The sequence below is a fragment of the Hetaerina americana genome, unplaced genomic scaffold (assembly GCF_022747635.1).
Source record: "Hetaerina americana unplaced genomic scaffold, ioHetAmer1.1.p SCAF_3, whole genome shotgun sequence".
NCBI lineage: Eukaryota > Metazoa > Arthropoda > Insecta > Odonata > Calopterygidae > Hetaerina > Hetaerina americana.
The window spans coordinates 3,661,542-3,681,969 of NW_027286874.1; the positions used below are offsets into that span (position 1 = coordinate 3,661,542).

The 20,428-nt window shown below is 37.3% G+C and overlaps 1 protein-coding gene across 3 annotated transcripts in view; it reads left to right on the forward strand.

Moving 5' to 3' along the window:
- The first annotated feature begins 2,083 nt into the window (after positions 1–2,083).
- LOC139690803 (glycogen debranching enzyme) overlaps positions 2,084–20,428 on the forward strand; it is a 54,239-nt gene continuing 35,894 nt past the window's right edge. Inside the window, exons 1-8 of one of the 3 annotated variants that reach the window (XM_071588379.1) lie at positions 2,084–2,248; positions 2,792–2,908; positions 8,758–8,903; positions 10,886–11,159; positions 12,093–12,303; positions 13,294–13,428; positions 15,403–15,621; positions 18,916–19,160. In XM_071588379.1, coding sequence (XP_071444480.1) covers positions 8,765–8,903; positions 10,886–11,159; positions 12,093–12,303; positions 13,294–13,428; positions 15,403–15,621; positions 18,916–19,160 — 1,223 coding nt within the window. In that variant the 5' untranslated portion in view covers positions 2,084–2,248; positions 2,792–2,908; positions 8,758–8,764. Of the gene's footprint in view, positions 2,249–2,305; positions 2,334–2,489; positions 2,605–2,791; positions 2,909–8,757; positions 8,904–10,885; positions 11,160–12,092; positions 12,304–13,293; positions 13,429–15,402; positions 15,622–18,915; positions 19,161–20,428 lie in introns of those variants that run through there. The other 2 variants (XM_071588380.1, XM_071588381.1) reach the window with 2 other exon arrangements.

The window sequence follows — 20,428 nt, forward strand, 5'->3', positions numbered from 1 at the left end:
TTTTATTTTTGCTGAGATCTAGCTTGGCTATCATTGCCATTGCTGGAAACTTGGGAGGGGTGTTCCATCAAGGGTACCCACATTCTCTTGTGGTGGAGAGGTGGCTTTTTTTGCCATCAGGTCATATGCCCATAGGGTCTTGAGACCCCAGGAGAACAGCCCTCTGCATGCCTGCTGTAAGTCCATCTGCCCTGTGGGCTATGCTGCACTTCATATTACCCAGTGATCCATTAGTACCAGTTTATTTTACAGTATGTATGCCGATACTGAGCACTACTAACTTTACAAAGTACTCCGGGTATCTTTCCCTCAATTTGCACAGCATACCTTGATATTTTCTCAATTTCCCCATTGCATCCATGCTCATTTAAAAAGGAACTGAAAACCCAATCAAAAATGCAGAATAAAATCAGGTTTGGTTGTGGACAACTGCCTCCTCCTGAGGAAGGAATAATTCCACCAAATGGTATACTTATTGTTCTCCACGATGTACTCAAAATCTTGTAAGGCATAGGGCAGAGGAGATGTCAAAAATTATTGTACAAAACACTTCTGAAATAGAAATGCCATTGCCTGCATTCTCATGGTTACCCATGAGGTGCTTCAGGAGGGGGTCTATGCTGTGGAACTAGCAAGATGACACTCCCAGGATAACTCTATCATGGATACAATCCAAACTCATCAGCCTTCTACTATCTAGATTTATAGAGAAAGGTGCTGATGATAGAAGATTTCAGATATAGATCGTTGTAAATGCTCATCATTTTCCATCTGCCCCAATCGAGGCTTTGCAACTTGATGACGTTCTAGTTGATACAGCCAAAGTAAGACAATTTCAGAACCATAGTCTTATAACACCTAGAGTTTATTTCAAAAAAATTAAGTCTCCACAGTTTGTTTAACACTTTTTTCTGTGGTAGATCTTAATTAATTTCTGTGTGGTCATGAATCTTGCATCATAAAGAGTATTTAATTTGTTCTGAAAACTATTAAAAGTTAAAATCTGATATATTTCTATTGAGACAAATAATAATGGTGAGTTATATTTGTTGACATTCTTAAAATACTACTCTTTGAGTATCCACAGCTATGTATTGATTGATATCTTTCTTAAAATCGTTTCCAGTGCTACAGCAAAATTCCATCCTCAGATCATCATTAAGAGATCACATCCATCATGATTTGTTCTGGTTCATGCTTAGAAAAATTTTATCAAATATGGATCAACAATTTTATCTTTGTCCATTTGTGTTGTATCCTTTTTCGCTTCCTAACCTAATTGAACTATTTTATGGAATCAATTTTACATTTTACTCTTTCCACACTGCTATTTCTTTATTATACCTTGTTTCATCGATCAAATGTTAAAAATGTCCTCTGCCCTAAGATAAAAGCGTATCTTTATATCAGTTTGAATAACCCTGACATCATACACATTCTTAAGCTAGCTATATCATAAATTAATTACACCCAACTGTTGGAAAAGATAGGCATAAACTAAAACGTAGTTTCTTCCGATTCCGGGACCACTATAACTCAGGGCTCCTGGAATGATCTTGACGCTCTTCGTGAGTTATTTTTCCCTACACGTCATCAAAGGGAATAATTCCACAATTCAAGCACAATAAAGAATCACTAGTATTTAATTGCTCATCTCGTTACCACCGCAAAATTATTATCCATTATAGTTTACCGACAGTTTTTCATCAAGTGTCACATTTTCCATGTGCACCTTTGTCTCATACACTGCACGCTTGTAGTTTAAAATCATAATCGTATTTGAGCCTCCCGCGTGAAATCGTTGCAATATGGCGGAGATTCCTCTGTCAAATAAGGTACGAATAGAATGCTATAATATTCGTCCTGCTTGCAAATTACTTCAACTTCTCCAAAGATTCCCTGTCCCTGGTGGAAGAGAATGTTCAACAGTGTTAAGGGAATTTGAGGATGGTGTATCTGGATAATGGAAAATCCACGCAACGTTTCACTTGTCCAAAATGCCCTTATATACCGTTCCAGTATTCCAATTTCAATTGAAAACATTGGAAGTGTTCCCGCCGTCCGGACCGCAGCAGAGGACGTTTCGGGGTCAATGCTTCATACGACATCGAGTGATCGCAAGTCCCTGATAAACATATTTTTTTGAAAGAAACAACTGGGAAACAAGTGAAGAAAAATTGTCTAGACACTGCTGGACCGAACGCTCTAATCGTGGAATGTGGTGGATCTCATAGTGACCGGATATCTCGTATGGAAATTTTAATAAATTTTCGAGTTAGTTTTCGGAGTTTAAACGAAAATTTCTACTGGATTGCATACTGTCATAGAACATTGTTAGTGCATAATGCCATACTATGATGTCTTTAACACATACGAAATTCGGCTTTTTGTAAAATCCGATTCACAGAGCCGTAGGCAGAGCATCGGTTGGCGAGGCACATTTAAATTCTATCCTGCGGGAAGATTTGATTACAACCAGTTTTCGTTGCACTCGCCAACTCTCACTCCTCCGTGAAACACTCCACAGTCCCACTCTACCCTTCACTCGTAGTGAAACTGGTGAAGCTTTCTCTTAAACAACATTTCCTCTGTCATTGAATATTGGTAATGCATAAGTAATCCTAAAGAAATAACGTTGTGTTTGTCGCAGAACATGTTGAGGGTTGAACAATGAATAAATCTAAAAAGTGGCGTGACACTATCCTGTTTTTTTTACATATTTTTGTCCCTATTACTCATATGTCTCTTTTGTTTCATCCGTTCCCCTTGGGTCCGCCCTGCTGCTCCTTAGGGTGCCTCGTTCCGGGTGTAACCAAGCGTTGATGGCACTGGAAACACGACTCTGAAGAGTTCAAATCATTTCAGGCAGAAGCGCCAAGTTAGAAAGTCATCCGCCTAGTTACCAAAGGTAAGATATGAGAACATTTGCAGAAATACCCTTTTAAGTACAGTAAAGCTTAAACTACCTCAGCTTATACCATTCATATCGTAGAAACACGAGCGTACTATTCCCGCAATCAGAAAATACTATTTCTTTCCGCGCGATCTTTGAATTTTGCGCGAGCTCCCCGAGGCATTTTGGCACCTATAAACCTTATTATAAGTTTAAAATTAAAAAATAAAATCCCTAGTATTTCAATATTTACTATTGTATAATCTGTCTCTGTTATGGTAGTAGAAATCCTTTAAAATGCATTTTTCATCGTTTGCTCTCGATTCACGTGCTGAAATATTCTTCTGTAGAGTGGGTGGATCGTATCAAATGAAGGGTCAGATGAAAGCGAAGTTCGCTGTAGGAGTTAAAGGTCGAAATTTTTTTAAGATGAGTACGAGATAGTCAGCAAAGAATGGGGTCGCTCTCTATGGCTCCAAGTATCCGTTCAGCGTCAATCGCAAATTCCACCCTTCGATCTCATTCCCCGTCTGAAATTTTTGACGAAACTATTTTTGGAGTACGTGAGTGACAAAGGTACGAAGAAGGGAGTTGACCGGTAGAAAATGAACCTGCGTGACTTTTGTACCATTTTATGTAGGCTGATCGAGAGAGCATGGATTTCTGTTTGCAGATTGTTGCCGTGGAAAAGGTAGAGTACGATTCGATGCATTATAGACTTTGTTTTAATTAGAAACGGATTTTTGTAAGGCAAACCGTCTTCCATTAGCCTTGCGGTATACCAGACGTTCGACCTTGACGTTTAAGTAAGGTGACATTGAAACGTGATTAATCGGACGCGAAGTTTTTTTAACGGCTTGCAGAGAATATCGTTTATTATGCTTCAGCCGGTTAATTAATTGTCTCCCAATTTAGGCCCCTTCGACTCGTGACAGTTTAAATTCGCGGGCCATCATTATTGGTAGGAAATATAGAATACGTGCGCGTTGAATTCAGGTTGCTATAGGTGATATTACAATTTGTCGGTAAAATCCTGTCAATGGAAATTACTTAATTAGGATAAGCATTTCAGTTTTCTCGCTGGAGTTGACTAGAGTTGGTATTCATAATATTTCGTCTTTATAGGCGTAAAAAAGGGTGCTTTTAAATTGCTATTAAACTGGTAAATCTCCGATGTCAATTGAACTCAGAATCTTAAATACATATAGTATTTCGACAAGGCAACCTACTTTGGTGGGCAGTTTGCGAGCAGCTTCCTCGTTCTTAATTGTAATTTTTGTCAATATTGATTAGTGGATTATCACCTTCATCTCAGTTTTATGAATAATATTAATCAAAGATGGTGGGTTAAAATGCTCCAAAAAAATAAAATTTTTCATTGGTTCATTATTACTTTTTCTCAGTCCGTTCTGTCTCTCTTGTATGCGCAATTAGCTGCGGTTATTTTCAGCTGTTCAGAAACCTCAACAGGCCTGAACAATTGATACATTTGCTTGTAATGAAATATGTTCAGGTTTCCAGTAGAGAGTCACACAACTGTTCTTATATTGAAAAGATATTAAAAAAATGCTAGGTCTGTTAGCCATGTGTGGTCAATTTTTTCAGTTGTTCAATTACTGAGAGATTTTAAATGTTATTTCAATGAAAATACGCCTTGAATCTAATGTTGTATTAGAACTTACTAATTTTACAATGGCTCAAGAAATAGTCATGACATGAAATGTGTGTACAATAACCTATTTCACAGGAAGAGATTTGTGGAAATACAATTAATAGGTACCATTGCAAGATATATTATCATTAACAATTCGATTCATTCCATGTCAATTTGCATGAATATTAGGATATGTTAAAATGCAAATGAAAGCAGATTCATATAACATGTACAATGGTCAATGTACTATATTATTATTAAAATAATTGCTAACATGTAATTCAATTTTTCCGGTGGGAATTTTTTCAATTTGCCTTTAAGAGATATGATGCTGCTCGCATCTTTTACATACTTCGGAGTTTAGTTAAAAAGCCTCATACACACTTCCTCTCTGTCCATTGACAGTGTTTTTGTGAAAAAAATGGAAAGGAGTGAAAATCATTTTTCCTTCAAGTTGATAAATTATGAATGGTACAATTCTATTGGGAGTAAGTTACTCTTTTCCCCGATTAGTACGCAAAATGCAGCGAACGATTGAACAGCGGTACGCCGTCAAATTTTGTGTTGAACAGTGGAAATCGGGTACGAAAACGTTGGGCATTATTCGCCAAGTGTTTAAGGATTAAATCATATCACAAACTGCAGTTTTTAAGTGGCACAAACTCTTCAAAGAAGGCCGAGAGAGTATGGAGGACAAGGCCCGCGCTGGACGGCCATCGACGTCAAGAAACGACAACAACGTACAGCGTGTGCGTGAATTGCTGAATTCAGCGAGCAATTGTGCGCATGAACGCAGATCGTATTGGCATTTATGAGATGACACTTCACACCGTTATCACTGAAAATTTGGCGATGCGAACGATCCGCGGTAAACTCGTGCCGAAGGTCTTGACGGGCGACCAAAAGCAGAGTCGAGTGTCTGCTTGCCGAGACCTCCTGAAACTCGTTGAAGAAGACGACGATTGACAGTCCCTACTTGGCACCAGCTGACTATTTCCCCATTACCAATAGTGAAATCCGCCCTCAAAGGACACCACCTCGGGACTCTAAGTACCGTCAAAGAAGTTTGCACGCTTACCCTTTAGGGCCTTCCGAAATCCGTCTACCACGGAGCCTTCGAGTCGTGGAAAAACAAAATTAAGTCTACGCTCAAGGAAATTACTTTGAAGAATTTGAGGAATTGTAGTAATATCTAAAATAAATCTATTCTTCTGAAACTTTCCCCGTTTCTTTTCATATAAACCTTGTACTTGATTTTGAAGTGCATAATGGATCATCGCGATCATTCATACGAGGGGTAACCCAAAAGTAACGGGAATTGGGCTGTGGTAGGGAGTGAGAGTGGGGGAAGCCTTTGTTCTGCCGGTCATACGTCAGGCCTCCTGCGTCAGTATGCGCAGCGCCGTCGCTGTGACTGGATCGGTCTATCTGTAAGAGCTGTTTCAGTGAAACAGCTTTTTTTCATTTCGGCGAAAAACGTGATGGCGGATTATCAAGAGCAACGCGCTGCAGTGAAATTTTGTTTATTGTTGGGAAAATCGGCCGCGGAAACTATTTTAATGCTCAAGACTGCTTATGGGGAAGCTGCCCTAAGCAAAACCAGAGTCTACGAGTGGTTTACACGTTTTAAAAATGGTGAAATTTCAATTGAAGACCAACCCCATTCAGGCCGCCCTTCAACATTAATAACTACGAAAAGGTCGACAAAATCAATGCACTCATTCGTGAAGACCGTCGCAAAACCATTAATCAACTCCGTGAGATGTCTGGAGTGTCATGGACTTCAACTCAGAGGATTCTATCTGAAGATTTGCGTATGAAAAGGGTTGCAGCCAAATTTGTTCTTCGCCATCTCACTAACGAGCAAAGGGAGCGTCGAGTTCAGGCATGTTTTGAGCTTCAAAATCAGCTCGAAGAGGACCCTGATTTTTTTTTCAAGGTGATTGCTGGTGATGAATCGTGGTGCTATGGACACAATCCTCAAACGAAGCAGCAATCAAGCCAATGGAAGACAGCTGGCTCTCCTCGCCCAAAAAAAGCTCGACAAGTGAAATCAAAAATCAAGACAATGCTCATTTGTTTCTTCAATTGCAGAGGTATTGTGCACTCTGAGTTCGTTCCCCCTGGTCAAACTGTCAACCAGAAGTTTTACCTGGAGGTTTTGAAGAGATTGAGGGAGGGTATCCGGAAAAAAAGAGCAGATCTTTGGCACACAGGCGACTGGTTCTTCCATCATGACAACGCGCCGGCTCATACCGCTCTCTCCGTGATACAGTTTTCGACAAAAAACGGCATGACATCGATTCTTCACCCCCCCCCCCCCTACTCACCGGATATAGCTCCCTATGCTTTTTTTTTGTTCCCCAGACTTAAAAGGGACATAAAAGGAAAGCGTTTTGACACTGCGGATGAGGTAAAACAAAAATCGCTAGAAGACCTGAAGAACATGCCGATAAATGAATTTCAGAAATATTTCAAACAATGGAAGCATCGTTTGGAGAAGTGCATTGGGGTCAATGGGGAATACTTTTAAGGTGAACAAAATTTAATGTAAATATATTGAGAACCAAAGAAACTATAACAACATTGCTGTTATTTTTGGGTCCCCTCTCGTATGACATATAGCGTTAGTTATGCCTGGTGTCAATGGTGAAATAGGGAGACTAGGAGCAGTGCGAGAGAAAATATGAATCAAAAAGGAATGGTAACCAAAAGAGGCTTGGCCACTGAGGACTCAGTTGATGATGAGCTCCTCCTAGATAAGTTCAATGTTCTAGCACTTATTTTGGAGTGGCCATCTGGGGCATGGATGCAGTAAAAAGGAAGATAAAGGAGTGTTAGGCAAGTGACAAAAGTTGTCATAGCAAAATGAACCAGGAATATTTTTAAAGTAAATGGGTAGGGAGAGGGTAATTTACAATTCTAATACATATTTACAGTTCCACAACCAATTTTAAACAAAATATTGGCATCTCAATGAGTATCCCTTGATGGTATTAGGCTTCCCTACATGAAATTCATCATAAGAAATGAAGAATACAAAGCATTTTACACACACTTTTATTTAAGATACAACTAGTTTTGATGCATAGGTATCATCATTTGCCAAATCCTGAGATCGTGGGTTCGATTCCCGTTCAGGTGGGTTTACCTCCACCTAGGAAATGGGTGCTTGTAAATTGCGATTGTGCATATATATCACTGGTTAAACTTTAGCATCTGTCTTGGGAATCAATCAAAATTTAGTTCTTAAAGTGGGATATAAATGAAAATAGTCTGCACTCCAACAATTTGGTAGAAATATAGGAAAAATCTTTTGATCACATTCATTGCTTGCTAGAAAATTTATTTTAAATAAGGACTGAATAGCAAGCTACTGTGTATAAGAAATGGATTGGGCTCTTTAAAAAACTAAGATAAGAGTCGGAAGAGTAAAGAGGGCATTCATTTTACAGAGGGGGTAACTACTCACCTAAGTGAGTAAATTCTAAACTAATGTCTGTTGAAATGATTGTGAATAAACCAAAAGTTTAGAATGTTGATCACAACTGCCCTTAAATTATTAGATATTGATGCCAGTCAGCCTGCTATCAGTAGCAAGACCACTGGCTACAGTGATATAGTACCTAACAGCCAGTCTGTCCTGTGGAGTGATGCTCAAGCAAGAGAAGGGCACTATTATATTGGTACTGATGTGCATAGCAGTTCAATTTTGAATGAAAATGAAGCTGATGAATGCTAATATCCTGAAGCACCAAACTCAGGAGGGCTATCTAATGTCCTTGGGATGACTGATTAATTATATGATAAAAGTAAACAAAAAGAGACTGGATGATATTATTAGGTTGTTTTACTTTAAAAAGTCCAGTCATTCCCACTTATATTTTACATGTTCGGCCAGATTTGCAATTGATTTATGAGCTAATCTTGAAGTCTCGAGGATTGCAAATTTAGAGTACTTGTCATGCTGATCAATGTGATATTTGAACAAAATAGGTTTTTTAGTTGAAATGGTATTTACTCTAACACAATATTGCATCAAACCCTAAATATAGTTATATGTGCATCTGTTTATTTAATGAAAGTCATTGATGTTTGAACTCCCGAATTGGAGTTAATATTTATCAGTCCAGATAAACTGCTCTACATGAGTACATTTTGAAACAGTTGCCCTTTATCATTGCTAATATTGCACTTGATTGCTCCACAGGAGGCTTATGTCACCCCAAAGCAATGAGTCTGAGAGACAGGAGAGTGAAGATGTCAGCAGTTCTAGTCATTGTACCCGGCAGACCAGGGTCTTGACACTGAATGATGAAGAGCACCATGATTCCATACTCTATCGCCTTGAAAAGGGTGAGTACAAATGAATAACTTTGAATGCTTATATTCAATATGCATGTCACAATCTCCATTCTCAGATTCTTCAAGTGATGATATATGATTTAACCTTATTTTATACATTGAAATAACATTCTGTTGCTATGTCATGTATTTGGAGGGTGTGATAAGTCTGTGGAAATGGTAATGTGGTAAACATGCTGTGTAAAGTCCTAGGAAATGTGGCATGAAAGATGCTAGAAAAATACATCTATGGTGCTGCAGTGATTTCAAAATTTTGTTTACTGGAATTCTTCCATTAAACTTTAGAAACATTTGTGGCTGATTGATAATTATTCCTAGCCAAAGACTTAACTCTAATGTCGGCCTCCATTGTAGCAATAGACCACCTTCTAGTATAATGCCTATGCCTTTGTAGAACATACACCACATTTCATATGTGCCAAACTTTTAATCTCAAAAGCTGTGTATGTATCCAAATAGCCAAGAACTCCACTTGGGTATTGAGTTGCACATGCTGAGAATATTATAACAGCGATATCTTTAACCAATTGGGCTTCGAATCAATGGACTTAGTAATTTCACTAATTGCTGCTTTTAAAGGTAGTAATATCTTTCAAGGATCCTGTAAAATATTGCGCTAGAATTTCTTTGCATGAAAGCAAATAATCAAGATCTGAAGTATTAAATTAATAGTTGTTGAAAACTTAATTCACTTTGTATGCTAATTAAACCAGATGACCCATTTGAAAATATTTTAGTAAAGGCATGATTTCATGGGACAGAATCAGTGCACATAATAACATAATTATATGAAGAAAGTAGTTAGTTACTTGAATTAAAATTTTCACTTTAGTTATTGATTATTGTTTGCAGTATATGCTATTTTTTTTAGATATTTACTGTGAATATTTGAAATCAGAATTACCGTTTTATTAAATAAGGACCAGGTAATTTTGGATACTGCCTATTGAATCATGATATTAATCATTGTCAAAAGATAGAAATCATTTTCCATTGTTTAAAACTTAGAAGTGGCAATGTTAAAATATACAGTGAATACGTTTCAATTGCTGATCTATGTGAAAGATGATTTAAATACTTCACCAGGATGTTCAGATATGCACTATTGTGGTACAAGAAATGGAGCAAGCATTGATGTATGCTTTCTCAGATTCAAATTCTCAAATCTTTCACCTACTAGGAACATAAGCTCTTCAACAAGTTATTAGGGATAGTAAGTGATTAGAAATGTGGTATGTTAAAATTTAAAAATGTAATGTATTAATGGTTTACTGATCAAATCTATTATTCTACTGTGGAATACTTTGATTCAGTTGTAGAAACTATCTTTGCCTGTTTTTTTGTCTTTTTATCTTTTTATTTTAAATAATTGTTTCACCAAAACTTGACTGTATCCATTTTGGATTGTGCATAACATCTAATGACTGATAAACAGTATTATTATATTATCTGTCCACTTGTGCTTTGTTAATTTTTGCAAAATATCATAATTGCTGCATACTGCAGCGCTGTCTTCGAAAATCCAGTGTAGTTTGTCTCCTTGGGAACTTGGAAACCATGTCAATGGTATAAATGTAGTGAATGATTTGAAACTATTCAAGTTTTTTAATTTTATATTTATACACATTCAACAGATTCAGGTGAGATGTAGTGTAAGTTTGTCATTTGAGAAAAAGCAAATTCACATTTTTCTATTGGTTTATCCTGTGGAAAATGCTTATTTATTTTTTTTATATTTGTATCATAAAGCCCATATTCTAAAACCTGATTCACTAGTTTTCCTATTTCTGTTTGCCTTTTTGAATTCTGGGACGTGAATGTAACTGCATTATAGGTATCACATAGTCCTCTGCGTAAGGTTCTGCAATGTCTTCAATAAGAATATAAAGGGACTCTAAAGAGGTGTGTGAATGGTGCCATATGGTTCATTCTATGCAGTACTTGAGTCAGCATGTGTCATCTCTTCCCTACAGGCTGGGTGCTCCAGTTCCGGCTTGGTGCCTCCCTCTTGGGTCGACGGGTCACCATCTACGTCAACCACCCAGCATCGACCAGCCAAGATCCCAAGGAATTCGATCGGCACACATACCACATACTGCAGTGGAAAACAGATAACCATGCCACAGATGCCACCCCAAATACATCTGATGGGGTCATGTCAAGTGCCACAGATGGTACAGCCATTTATGCAGAGATCTTGCTTTCCCAGGCCGGCTCGTTTCATTACTACTTCACCCATGATGGAAGGTGAGTATGGAGGAATATATATAAATGTCTTCTACATATTTCCATACCATTCAAATTTCATTTATTTCACACATATTTACTTTCAAAGGTTTTCAAACAAGTACTAATTCACTCGATGATATTAAGATAACTATGACAATACATTTATGTGGAATAGCCCTGAGCAGAAAAGAAAATTGGAATTAATGAGACCTCATATTTTCTAAAGTTTCCATTGGCCCTGTTACTGTATTGTATTAGCAACCAAAAAATCCCTGTCATATAAAATGTTAAACCCTTTGATTTTCTAAGGTAGTCCCCTCTCAAATATTCAAGGCAGTTTTTAAGAATTGCACAAATATATTGAAACCTTTTTATCTGGTGAAATGTAGATTTTGTAAGTATTGGATCAGGGTCAATCACATTAGAAGTTAGTGTTTGTGCACACTGCAAGCACTTGTGGATTGGCTTGTCATTTTGAGAAAGGGTCCATCATTCCAAGCCATGCTGATATTTTGTAGTCCCACCCTGCTTTCGGATGTTGTATTTGTCCTCTGATTTTCTAATTTCATTACCTGACACAATACAATTTAGCTTTTGGAGCAATTAATCCTAAAATCTATTTCTAATTGGTGGATCAAATTTTTTAGGGGGACATTTTGTAAATCATGATCATCTCAATATGGTGTCATAGATAACATTTATTAAGACACCTCAATAAAATTAGGCAAGACTAGAACTCCCCATGATGTGCAAACTGATCTAACAAGCATCACACACCCCAAATCGGCATGGTAATAATATTGAAAATCCTGGAATAACTATGAATCTCCAATATATCCCCATTTTACCACTTCCCTGTTTCCCTAATTTGCCCCAGACAGCTTGAGTAGGAAGTGACTTCGGTATGTCATGATACTAAAATGTAATTTCATTATTAATGTGACATTGCAGCAAGGATCTAAGTTCCAATGGCTCAGGGTTCTTCCTGGTGGATCCAGTGTTGCGTGTGGGTGTCGAGGGGCAAGAGGAGCAACTAGCACTGGACTGCATTCAGTGCCAGACGGTACTCTCCAAATGCCTTGGTCCATTCTCTTCCTGGGAGGCAAAGCTAAAAGTCTCTGCCGAGTCAGGCTATAACATGGTTCACTTCACTCCAATCCAGGTGAGATGGTGTCAGGACTAGGCCCTTCCTTCTGCCCTTCCCTCAGCCCCTCACCCCCAATCACCACTGTGTTAAAGGATAAATTAGTCTCATGTATGCCCACTGCTATGGAACCTAAAATGTTTACAAATGATAATGGCAATACTTCTTGAAAGCCATGATTTAATCAACTTTATTGTAATTATATTACGATTTCATCCAGTCTAATTAAATTGTCATCTGAACAGTCACATTTTAAATAAACTCCTCGGAATACCAGTTAGTCAGGACAGATAACATGAAACTAGGACCTCATAAGATAGGCACATGGCACATAACAGGCTTCTCATTTTACTTCTAAACTTTAAGAGTATTTATTTTTTATGGCCAAGTTGAAAAGTATATTCATTGAAGACACTATATTATTCTGACAAATAATTCATGGGGGACCAGTCCATTAATTGTACGAAGTGAAATTAGTTGGACATGAAGGTGCTTAATATTTTGTGACTTTTACTCCGAACACATTTTATACTTGCTTCATTTTTGAGGTGCCTCTTGTACATATACTGTTTACGCACAATGATATACTGGACAAATAAAAAATATTAATATTAACTTTGATGGAGGCATCCACCAATGTGTACACTAATGTGAGACTTCAACATTGCAAAAATAATTTGGCCCTATCAGGATTTGAACCAGGATCCATCAATTTCTGATAAGAGGCATATCAAGCTAAGATACCAAGGCATCATCTTCCTATGTGAATTTGTGAGGGCTTAGAGGAAATTCACAAACAGTTCATGAACCGTCATTATGATCATTGTATACTTCAATTAATAATTTGAATATTCAAGCATACTAACAAAAATCACAGTTTAATAATGCCTTTTGTGAGACATTTAATTGTGTTTTGTGTTCAAGGCGTTTTTTGATTATCTTGCTCTTTCTACCGAATCTTACAGTAAATTGGCAAAAATAGTAATTAAAGTTTTCCTCTCACTACAGAAACTTGGCGGCTCAAATTCAGCATACAGCCTCAGTGATCAGTTGGGACTGAATCCAGTTTTCAGCACACCAGAAAAGAAAGTGTCATTTGATGATATCGAGGCACTGGTTGTCAAAATGAAAGAAGAATGGAAGGTATGCCATGGTCATGCCAATTCCTGTGTGACATTTGTGTTTATAATCTAAAAATTTGCACCAATACAATGGCTGTAGCAGAATGTCATTGAACCATTTTAGTTCTGTCAGGGCTGACTGTATTGTGTGAATCTACTTCATATTTTGGGGATCAAGATGGTGTGGTGGTTAGCATACTGGTTTCCCACCCAGTGGTTCCGGGTTCAAATCCTGGAGGTAGCAGATCTTTTTCTTTGGTATCCTGATCCCTACTTGAGGTGCTTCTTGTTGGAGAGCACTTTGAGTGAGTACACCGTCCGTCGAATGGGACGTTAAGCTGGACCCCTTGGCACCTTTTGTCAACGCTAGGTTTCTCGCCACCCTTCCTCCTTTCCCAGCCATCCCTAATGGCTGAAATGACCTCAGCTGTTTGTCACCTCCCCAAAATCTACTACTTCTTCATGTTTTAACACTTACTGAAAACTAAAACCATTGCTGTTCATAGTGCTGGTCATGATGATGTATGGGGAACCAGCCAATAGGTCTTAGTCAGTTGATTATTCCATTAGATTTTCTGCAAAAAGTGAGGAGTGTAAAATTTGTTTTGGTAAAATTTTATCCAGTATTTTTAATAGAAGGCTGGGGGTGCATGAGTTGCATGAGGGTAAAAATTATGAATAATTATATCTTTTGTTAACGAGCATATTGTAAAATAGGCAAATGAGGTAACTAACAGAATCTATTTTCAACAGTTTTTGTGAAAGTCAAATGCACATGTGTAATGCAGTAGTACAGTCTCTGTATGCCCAGTGGGAATTAGGAAAAATGTGAGCATAATCTATTCTTAGTTATTCAATTAATTTTGGGTAGAAATTCTTTCATTAATCTTTCTTTTCTAAACTAAACATTTTCTTAGAGATTCTCATATTTTCTGGTGGCTGGGTGTCCAGATTTACAAAAAAGTTTGCACTGTAATATGGAGAAGCTGGTATTAGAATTCTAAACATAATATTCATCGCCTCCTGGCTCTAGAAAATTAATTAACAGAGTTCTTCCCTTCCCATAGAATTAGGATGTGGAAGAACTATGTCTGCATTTTTATATACTAAATGACAAGTCAGTGGGAGCCTTCTGCTCTATTTGATCAATTTTCCGATGCAGCACAAGGGTTGGGCAATGAAGTAATTGAAAAATATTAAATCACTCACAAAAATCAAGACATAAATATCACTCAATATTTCACTAAAGTCATTTATAAAAAGACAAAACAACAATGGATCAAATTGGCTGTCCTGTAGTATGCCAGAAGGGCAGGGAAAGGGATTAGAGAAATTATGATCAGCCTGGACAATAAGAGACTGTGATTTTGGATAAGTCAAACCAACTTTCAAGTTTGATGTAAATACCTAAAGAATTCAATTTGGATTGAAGTAACACATGGCTAACTAAATCTCATATCTTATTGAACTCAGTATATATTACATTGGTGTGGTAACTACATTCAAAGTCTTTAATAATATATTGTGGTAACACCTATAAATTTGTGAAAGGGGAGCAACTGCTCGTGAACCCATGGTGCTGTAGAATTATGTTTAAAGTGAGGGCTGATTCGGGAGACTTAACTATAACATTTTATTTATTAAAATGACTTGTAATGATAATATTGTAATATTCTTGGTGAAAAGCCATTCAGTTAGGATGCTGCAAAATGTATAAATTTTCTGATCCATGATGCTAATTTTTCCCTATTTCAATGCTAAAATCTCACAACCCTGCTTACTATTTCTCATTGCTGTTTTGTTTGCATTGAAATATTGAAGTTCTCTTGGGGAAGCAAATGAGGAGGCATTTGTTTCATGATTAATTGTGCTCCTTGAACTTTATTCATCTCCAAGAGTGAAAGGTGTGTCTGCCATAATCAATTTCATTTACCCCTGTATGTAAAATGAGTATTGTGCTGCTACTCCACCTGTCTGTTATTCCTCACAACTCAAGGTTTTGAGTGTGTGTGACATAGTGCTCAACCACTCGGCCAATGAGAGTGCTTGGCTGAGGCAGCATCCAGAATGCACGTACAACCTCTGCAACTCACCCCACCTGCGCTCTGCATACCTCCTCGATGCCCTCCTTGCCAAACTCGGAGCTGAGATTGCTGCTGGAGACTGGGCATCATCAGGAGTGCCACCAAACATCCATACTGAGGAGCATCTTGCGGTGAGGTCCCCACCTTTCTTTCCCATTTACCAAATTGTTATATCTCAATATTAAGTCTCAATGATATATTCCACATTTGCAGCACCAGCCACATTAAAATTATACTGCTTCACAATTGCCTGAATAATTAATAGTAACTTAAAAGTTCATATCCAAGGTTTTTCATTAATTATGCTTCATAATTACTGTTCAATTCTTGCTTTTGACCTATTTGACACTTTTGACCTATTTGACCTGATTTCATGGTTTGCCACACATTCAACATCCCTCCTTGATCTTTACCTTCATCATTAATTCCTTTTTCCTATCTTGTAACAATTATTCTATTTTAGAGTAAGAAAATAATTGGTGAAATGTCAAAGAAAGGTGCTCCCTTGAAGCCAAAAGCCATTATTTTTTCAAAATATGACTGGAAAGCTCACAACATTGCTAATTGAAAGATCCTGCATTCCCTGAATATTCCTCAGATCTTTGATATTGTCAATTAGGAGATTTTTTCCTGCTGGATAGACCCTGTAACCCTTCATATAATGGACCAATGACACGTAAAATGCAGCTGAAAATGTCATTATGATAAAAGTTGAAAATGAATTTATTGTTGTACTTGAAAAAGGCACCACAATATTGTTTATAGTTTTATATATGTGTAATGTATTAAGTTATTTTATGTAGCAATGCATTGAAATCTCCAATGGCAGCCTTCTCACAGGTATGAGACTTTCAAGGCTGCCAATAGCTCCAAATTATAATTAATGTTTTTGTCTTCAGGAAAATCTATGAATAATCTGCTGGTCATTTTTGTATGAGAGATTAAGCTTATATCTTAAATGAGTTGAATTCAAACAGGGAAAAGTTATATCTTTACAGGACAAAAATTGTCATGGAGAAAAGGACTATAAATAGATTGACTGTTTACAGATACAGATGGTACAAATTAAATGAGACCTAAGGCCATCAGAAATTCAGGAAAAGCTGGATGTTATAAGAATATCAGCAGTCAAATCAAAATAATTTTTCAGTTTACAAGAAGCATGAATGATAGGTTTGCAGAGTGCCATAATTTTTTAGTAGTCTTACATTCCTGTAGTTGGATAACATGTGTTTTTCAGCAATGGGTGGCTTGCTCTGGAAGATTGATTCAGGGTTTCCCTATGCAAATTCAAAATAATATCGGGAAGGTAGCAAAAATTTTTCTTTTTGTAAAGAACTCTTTTGGGCTTCCTAATAATGTTCAACTGAAAAACATAAATTTTGAATCTCCATATTTTGAAGGCTTTCTGGGCCAGGGGAAATAAGTATTTTCAAAAACATGTGCCAAAAACCCATTATTCAGCATTGCTCAAACCATTTGATGCTATCTGATTTTAGAATGAGATAGACAATGAAATGCTGGATGCTAGGCACAAAGTTGTGTCTGCTTGGATTTGAACTTCTGTGATCCAAATGTGTATTGCAAATCAATCTAACAAAATCCCAAACAGACAAGAAAGCATTGTTAAGGGAAATTCCGAGAAACTGCGAGAGATGCCATGACAGTAACTTTAAATGGAGTCATCCGATAAATGTGCATAATAATGTAACAATTTCAGAGTGTGGAAATCATTTGGCTTGACCAGGATTGGAACCTGGATCCCTTGATGTTTGGCTGAGTGCTGTTGCCAGTTCACCTACCAAGGCATCCTCTTACACTTTGGGGACTTTAAAGGAACAAAATATTGCGTTGAAATACCATACGTGTAATGTCACAGGCATTCATAGTCATGCGCAAAGCACCAAAGTCCATGAGGTTAAAGCCAACTTTAAACATTAGGGGTGCTTTAACTTTGACAAATTCAAGGAACTTTGAGAGAAGGGGTTGATTAAACTCATGACATGGCCCAAGAACCACAGAAATTTAACAATTCTCTTGTGAAATATTTTTAGTCAGTGAAATATGAACAATGGAAGGTGTAGCACATGTCAGGAGATGGAATGGCTGATGTTTTTAGTGAAGGAGGGTTGGGCAGTGGTGTACTCCTCTGATGTAATGTTTAGTGGAATGCCGTTATCACATGCAGGTGTTTGTAATAATCTCGCAGGTTTTGCTAAAAGTGATGGATGTGTCATGCAGATGTACCTCACACTGAAAATAGTGAACTCCTGCCAAGTACTCCCTGTAAATAGGCTCACTGGCAGTCTGACTTGGAAGAAGGTTGCCCCTAAGGGCCCTGGTCCAATCCATTTGAGTGCTCCCTTTTTGAATCTTTTATTTACCCTGCCTCTCTACTATGGCCCCAAACAAAGTGATTTTGGATGGCTTTAGATGATTTTCCTGAACCAAGGTCAACATGAATACTGGGACGAACAACTCATTTGCAGACTTCTACTGTTGGCTAGCCAAAAGCTGTCACCAGCTACTCTGTGAGGATTGGCTGGTGGCGGTCTGCATTTCCATACTGTGGTGTATCTAAAGTTACAGTTTTGTTGATTATTATTACAAATAGTTAGGTGAACATTGTGAAGAGTATTTCGGTACCTCTTAGAGCTTTCTCTTTGTCAGCTGTTTTATTTCTCTTGTTTTCAGCCTAGAATAAAGATATCGAAGTATTTTTTATTCATTTGAGTAAGGTAACTTTTTGTACTCAAAGGGAATTAAGAGTTAATTTTCTGTCTAATATGGTTTTAAACATTTATATTAAACCTGGAGGCTGCAAACATTTTGATACTGTTGAAGAGGTTTAATAGTGGGGAAATTCACAATCACACATAAAATATCAGTGGGTGTAGTTTGCCATTTGTACTTACAAAGGAATATTTGGACAGAATCCTGGTAATTATGATACTTTTTAAATGTGACTATATTTTTGCTCATTCTCCGTAGTAAATTTCTTTGATGGTAGAACTGAGGATTTTTTGTTATTACATTACTATAATAATAGGCATTTTAATTACAACTTATATTTATATTCTCCCTTCAATGAATGAATGACAATGAATAACGAAAAAAAAGTTATTTCACCAGTTGTGATTCTTCAGTTTTATAATTTATTTCATTTTTAGTAATATAATTAAAATTAACACTGGTACATATGCTACCCAGAAAATAACAAAAACATTGCCTATATTGCTGAAGGCAAACAAAGTAGATAAACATGGTTTTGGCTAATTGCTAAATATCTTTATTACGTTATTGGTTAATTAAAGTAGTCTCAAAACTGAAATGCTTTTTCTATTGAAAGCCTGTTTCATTTTTTCAATGATTTTATTTGTTGTCTGACAAAGTACCTCTTAAAATATCCACCCCATCAAATGCAGGCCCTGAGGACAGTGCTGCATGGCTTCTGCCTCCCCAAGGTGAGGATCCCCGAGCTACGAATGATCAATGTGCCAGCCCTTGTGGCTGAGTTCTCCAAGTTGGCGAGTGAAAGGGTTGCCCCTGCTCCCATTGAGTCCACCCCTGGAAAACCAGAGCAACTGAAAATCATTCAGGATCCAAAATTCCAAAGGCTGCAGTCAACCGTGGATATGGAGCAGGCCCTCCTCCTCTTCAATGTGTACCGGTAAGTGGGAGTTTCCATATCTAATGGATTTAAAGTTAATTGGGAACCATATATGCATCTTTTATTGAAATCGTAAAATCACTCCTGCTTGAGTAATATTAATACTTGAGTTAGTAGTAGAGATACCTATGAGCAGTTCATTTTTTCACTCTCATATATGATATAGGGACACTTTCATAGGGACAGAGTTTATTTTATGAGTACTCACTGATGTACAACATAGTTCATACACCTATAGATATTATTAGGGAGAGTTATCTGAAAAAATGATGAGCAAATATCCCTTTCATTTATGCAGCATCTATTCCTCAGTGAGATGGTTAAAAAATGTGCAAGTAGGGCACCCATTGAGTGGTGGTGTCTCACTAAAAACACTATTGAGGAAAGCAGTGTGATCCCCCTAAATTATTTATCCCAAGAAAATAAGTTGAAACCAAATAAAAAATGATTCCTGGCCACTGCAAGACTTTGCCCACTAGGCTTCATTTAGTGTCCCTCAGCAGGGGAGATAAGGTTTCCATTATCATCACCTCACATAATCCTTGTAAAGAAGAAAGCAGCACCAGAGAGCGCACAGAAGATAACTGAACCAGTTAGAATATGGACTTTGAATGTTAGGACAACGTTGAGGCCAGAGGAATTAGAAAATATGAAGTGGAAGATGGAGAGAGAGAGAGAGCATAGAGCATAAGCTCTGCCTTTAACGCTTATTTCTAACTTTTGACTCTGAAGATTGATCATGAATGGTTCCTGGAGTGTTTTGAAAAATGAGCAAACTGATGGTACAGGATATGAAGAAGCCTAAGTCACTTTGCCAAGCCTCTTGTCCTTCCTTGTATTAATAGGCTTAGTCAGACATTTTCGGGTGAGGTCTCAGTTCTTACATGCATAGATGCTGTTGGTTTAACCATCAGATATATTTTATTCGAGCTATTTATCCATGTGTTGAATAGACTTCCCACTTCCAGAGAGGATAAAATGTGTTCGTTTATTATCCCCAGACATCTTATCATTGTAATGCAAAGTTGTCCCCATTTCGATATAGTTTTAACCTTTACCTTATGTTAAAATATGGTGATTTAATTTTTAATCCAGGCATATATTTTTTATTATTCCTTAAAGTCATGGCATATTGTTTGTTGGAAAGTTAAAAAAATAAGGATGAACAACAATCAGTACATTATAGGAAGGGTCAGTTAAGAGTTGCTTGTTTATTTAGTTTGTTCCTGCTTAAAAATATTTACATGATATTCTGAAGAAACTCTCCA